Source organism: Populus nigra, chromosome 17 (genome assembly GCF_951802175.1).
Source record: "Populus nigra chromosome 17, ddPopNigr1.1, whole genome shotgun sequence".
NCBI classification, from domain to species: domain Eukaryota; kingdom Viridiplantae; phylum Streptophyta; class Magnoliopsida; order Malpighiales; family Salicaceae; genus Populus; species Populus nigra.
In genome coordinates, this window is record NC_084868.1 from 4,126,186 (window position 1) to 4,132,095 (window position 5,910).

Here is a 5,910-nt window from a genome sequence, read left to right on the forward strand (position 1 = left end):
CTTTAATGGGTATTTCATCAATGGATGTGTTTAATACTAAAGAGTGTAGTCAAGGTAGAAAAGCATATAACAATGAGGTATGTGTTAAGGGATCGACTTCTAATAAGTTTGAAGTTGACTACCATGAAAAGTTAAAAGAGGTCATTGAATTGCAATATCATAGCAAGCCAAATATAGTCTTTTGATTTAAATGCTATTGGTATGATATCACTGATAGAGGAATCAGAGTAGATCTTCATCATAGTTTGGTCGAAATTAATACAAAGGCTAGACTTCACAACGTTGACAATGTCTTTGTTTTCACCAAATAATAATAAAAAGTTTATTACACATACACTCCTTCATTTAGAAATGATCGTTCAACAGTTGATTGGTTATCTGTAATAAAAACTAAACCCAAACGTCATGTCCAAGTTATTCAAAATGGCAACGATGAATTAATTGTAAGAGATGATATCTTTCAACTTGACCAGTTAGTTGATTCATATCGAGTTGTTCCATCTAATGACTTAGAAGAAAATTCAAATTTTCACGTCGCTGAGAATATTTTTGTTGACGTTGATGTTGAGGAGTTAAATGGTGTTTTAAGAACCAATAGATATACACAAGTCAATGAAGATTATGATATAGATGAAATCTATATCAAATCAACATAGAAGCTTGCGATGAATATGATGATGATGAAATTGAAAAAGAAGATGATTCTCATTAATTTGCACAACATGATTGTGTAATGCCATAAACTATAATGTAATATTTTTAGATGAAATTAACTTTAATGTAATGACATTGACGTTTATTTATTATTAAATCACAAAGAAATATTTATTTATTTTATTTTATTATTATACATAGAACTAGTGTTATTGTGTTGTGTGTGCTGCAAAGATTTTAAGTATTTGCAGAATGAATATATAAAGAATCTAAATACAATCTGACAATAGAAAATGTTTTGCTAGGCTTGGGCGTTGGGTAGGCCACGGGCACCTGCCCGTGCCCCAAGCTGCAGCCACGTGGCGCTGGGGTTGGCCTAGGCCCTAGCATGCAGACACTTGGTGCAAGGTCTGCTCAGCCTTGGGCGCAGACCCTCTCACTTGGTTGCAACCCCAGGGCGAGCGGGTCTGCAACCCCAGGGCGAGCGGGTCTGCAACCCGCGAGCCTGGGTGTGCAGACTCGCGAGGCAGGGTCTACAGTCCCGCGAGCTTAAGGTCTGCAACCCGCGAGGCAAGGTACACCTGAAGCTATAACTGCCAAGCCAGGGCGTTAGGGCTGGCCTTGGCGCTTGGCCACGACCCCAGGAAGCAGACACCTAGCGTGGTTTGCCTAGCCTTGGGCGCCAGGGGTAGTCCCACGCTTTTGGATGCAGCCCTAGGGTGAGTGGGTCTACAGCCCCACATGCCTAAGGTGTACAAACCCCCGAGCACCTGGCCAGTAGACCCGCACGATGGGTGCAGACTCAGTCGCTTTGGTCTGTTCTCATAGCCCTTAGGTTTAAAGACCCACACGGCTGGATCGACAGACCCTGCAGAGAAGAAAAATAAAAAAATATATATAACAATTATCATTATTATTATTGTTAATAACTTTTTCAAAAAACAATTATTACTATACAAACTTTAGCTAGACAAGTTTGATATTATTATTAATATGATAATATTATTTTTTGTATTCTAAATATTAATATCATTATTTTAATTGAAAGTATTAATATTAAGAATAGAAGAAAATTGAAAAAAAAAATATAATAACAATTATCATTATTATTATTGTTAAAAAAAATTTGAAAAAAATATTACTGTATAAACTTTGATTATACAAGTTTAATATTATTATTAATATGATAAAATATTATTATCTATCTTATAAATATTATTTTTTTTATTATAATTAAAAGTATTAATATTACAAATATTATTATTTATATTATAAGTATTATTTTTTTATTAAAATTAAAAGTATTAAAATTAAAAATAGTTTTGTTTGTGTTATAAATATTATTATTTTTACTATAATTAAAAGTATTAATATAAAAAAAATATTATTATTAATATCATAAATATTATTATTATTAAAAAAAATAATAGATTTGATTTAAAAGATAGAATTACAAATTATTACTATCATCATCATCATCAGTAAATTGAAAAAAAAATTATTACCATCGAATAAAAATCATATATTTTTTAAATAATTAAAAAAATATAAAAACTTGGAAAAATAAGTTAAATATTATTATTAATATTATAAATATTTATGTTAGATACAACATTGTACAAAACTCAAAATATTCTTGGGTTATGGCCGGGATAGGACCCAATAACCATGAGTCTCAACTGTTATAAAATTTAAAATAACCTTGAGTATTGGCCAGACAAGACTCAAAATAACCTTGGATTTGGATGGATGCAGGAACTAAAATAACTTTGAGCCGGCTGGATGCCGAACCTAAATTTTTTATAAACATAGAAAATAAGCGCATGATATAGCGGTGATCACCTAACTAAGTATATTCTTTGGAGGTAACGTGGCCACGCCCAGTTACTTTTCTCACTCTGCCTGCATCAAGCAATAAATCTTACATGCATTGGCGAGTGCAAAAATCTAATAGCTAAATTTTAAATTAGAAGGTCTATTTAAAGAAACAAGATCAGTTGTGCGATGGAATTGGGCTTTAAGCCTCTTGAGTAATTGCATTGTTGGAGCTTGCATTTCCTAATGGGTGCAATACCAATCCTCATGTGAGCTAGCATGCACCTTTTCATTTTTCTTTTTCTGGGTGGAAGGTGTCGGTGTGGTAGGAGGGAGATATTAAATTGTCTTCAGCAATTTTTAGCAAGTGTTTCATTTGATGTAGCCAAGAGATTTGTGCAGTTAAAATGCTGAACGACTAAAGCATCTTGGTTGCCATCTCATTGCTGCTTCACCCTTACCCCCATATCCTTCAACTTTTGGTTATTATCTGTTCTTGGTTTATTCTCCCCGTTCTTGGTTGCTGGAATTTATTTTCTACAGCTTTGCAGGTACTTTTAGTGAGAAGTTAACCAGAACAGTGAGGCAATTCTCTCCGCATTTAGCAGCAAAAATGAGACCTCCTCTGACGCAAGTCCTTTTGTTTACTATTGTTTTGTGCAGCATCTGGTACTTCACTGTTTTATTCACTGTTTAGCATTGACAGACCTGTTATTCGTGAACGTCCATCGACGAAGAGAGCAATTTACATATGTTGGGTGTCTGTCATGGTTTTTTCTTCTGATACTTTAATACTGTCAGTCGATTTTTTCTTCTTTTAAAGCAATTTCAAACTCAAACCTTGTGTGGTGAACCAAACACCATTTTCTGTTAGCTGATTGTATTTGCTTTCTACTAATGTTCTGCAGTGAGTTTCATCCTTTTGGTATGCCTCCTATGATCTTTTGAGTACTGTTCTATGGGCACTTGCCATTGGACTTCTTGGTTCGTTTCTTACTCGTATCTTTCACACTTTTTCTTCAAAATTTCATGTGCTCTTTGCATAACACTCTCTCCCTCTCTCAGCCACTATATATCCTGCATGCAAGTTTTAGAACACCTAACCTGAAAGCACGTCTGAAAACATTTCGTGAAGTTTGGTAAATCTGCTTTGGTTTACATCTTTGAAGTTTGGGATTTTATTTTCTTTGCATGTACAAGTAAAAAGTTCGCCTTTGTATTACTTTATAAGCATGATAATAGTTATGAATTCTGTTAGGATACTGGCATGCAAACCCGACAAGATAAAAGGCAAAAAATAGGATAAAATGAGAAATTAGACACACAAGAATTTACATGGTTCACCCAATTTGGTTACGTTCACGGGCAAGTATAGAAGGATTTTACTAAGTAATGTGGGAATTACAACCTCTCTCTACTAATAGGAGAACAACTGAAATCTCTCTATTAATAGGAGAAAACACCTTACTTACTCTCTCATAAATACCTCACAATTTTGTGGGATTACTTTCCCTCTCTCACTCTTTTCTTCCTCTCTTGTTTCTCTCGTTGTGTGCAAAATAAGCTTGGATGCATTGTCTATTTATAGGCAAGCATCCAAGCAAAGGACAAAGGGGCAAGGCAAGTGGCATAAGTTTGGTGCCTACAATTTATGACTAAGGAAGGATGGCTTCACCACCATTGTTGACTCCTACCATTGTTGACTCTTTAGGTGGCTGGTTTCACATTCTCCTACTTGAAGACTTTGATGATTTAATCAAGTCTTCACACATGATCTTCTGTGATTCTTCTATCCTTATACTTGCCATCTGCATGCTGCTTACGTTTCTGCTAGGCCATAAGAGGATTTGCACCATATATACTTATCAGTGTTGACTGGTTTAGTCAAAGCATCTGCTGGGTTTTCCTTTGTGTGAACCTTTTGAAAATCTACACTTCCATCTTCCACCACTTCGCGAACAAAGTGATACTGAACATCTATGTGCTTTGTTCTTGAATGAAACGCGGGATTCCTTGCAATATGCAAAGCACTCTGACTATCACAATACAAAAGAATGTTCTCTTGTTTGTGCCTAAGCTCCTCCATAAGTTTCTTCATCCATATTGCTTTTTTACAAGCTTGTGTAGCTGCCATGTACTCAACTTCTGTTGTGGATAAAGCTACAACAGTCTGAAGTTTAGAGACCCAGCTCACAGCTCCTCCTGCAATTATGAACACATAGCCTGTCATGGATTTTCTTTTCTCAAGGTCGCTAGCAAAATCTGAATCAACATAACCCTTGACAGTAAATTCTGATCCTCCATAACATAAGGCAACATCTAAGGTACCCTTGATGTATCTCAAGATCCTCTTAATAGTATTCCAATGCTCTCTACCAGGATTTGTCATGTATCGACTAGCTGCTCCCACTGCTTGTGCAATGTCTGGTCTTGTACATATCATGGCAAACATTAAACTTCCCACTGCTGATGCATACGGTACTCGAGACATCTCCATCCTCTCTGCTTCATTGCTAGGAGACATACTTGAGAATAATTTGAAGTTAACAGGAAGTGGGGTGGAAATTGGCTTACAATCTTGCATGTTGAAGCGTCACAAGATCTTCTTCAAATAATTCTTCTGAGAAAGCCAAATCTTCCTCTTACTTCTGTCTCGGTGAATTTGCATCCCTAGAATCTTGTTTGATGGTCCCAAGTCCTTCATATCAAACTCCCTAGCCAATTATGCCTTCAATTCTTGGACTCGATCTTTGTTGGGGCCTATTACCAACATGTCATCCACGTACAACAATAGAATGATGAAAACATCATTCTCTTCAAACCTCTTGTAATACGTACAATGGTCCGAACTGAGTCTGTTGTACCCAAGGCTAATTATGAAGGAATCAAATCTTTTGTACCAACACCTCGGTGCCTGTTTGAGACCGTATAGAGATTTGTTCAACCTGTAAACCAAGTTCTCCTTGCCTGTTTCAGCAAAACCCTCTGGTTGGAGCATATATATTTCTTCTTCAAGTTCTCCATGAAGAAATGCAGTTTTCACATCTAACTGCTCTAAGTGAAGATCAAATATAGCACACATCGCCAAGACTACTCTGATTGTAGTAAGTTGTACCACCGGGGAAAATATCTCATTAAAATCTATGCCTTCCTTCTGAACATATCCTTTCACCACCAATCTTGCACGTTACCGCTCCACTTGATCATTGCCATCACGTTTTATCTTGTAAATCCATTTATTGCCAATGGCCTTTCTTCCTTGTGGTAGCGGAACAAGATCCCAAGTGTTATTCTTGTGTAGAGCTTCAATCTCCTTTTACATTGCTGTCATCCACATAGATACATCTGTGCTTTTGATAGCCTCATGAAAAGTTGATGGCTCTCCATCCTCTGTTAGAAGACAATATGCAATGTTGCTCTCAGTAACATATTCTGAATGCC

At 36.1% G+C, this 5,910-nt stretch overlaps 1 protein-coding gene across 1 annotated transcript; it reads left to right on the forward strand.

Annotated features, from left to right (window-relative positions):
* Positions 1-1,042: 1,042 nt before the first annotated feature.
* Positions 1,043-3,612, forward strand: LOC133677521 (PRA1 family protein A1-like). The gene is made up of 4 exons (XM_062099601.1): positions 1,043-1,192; positions 2,894-3,160; positions 3,293-3,338; positions 3,419-3,612. Exons 1-4 carry the CDS (start codon positions 1,043-1,045, stop codon positions 3,610-3,612), a joined length of 657 nt encoding a protein of 218 aa, XP_061955585.1.
* The last annotated feature ends 2,298 nt before the right edge of the window (positions 3,613-5,910 follow it).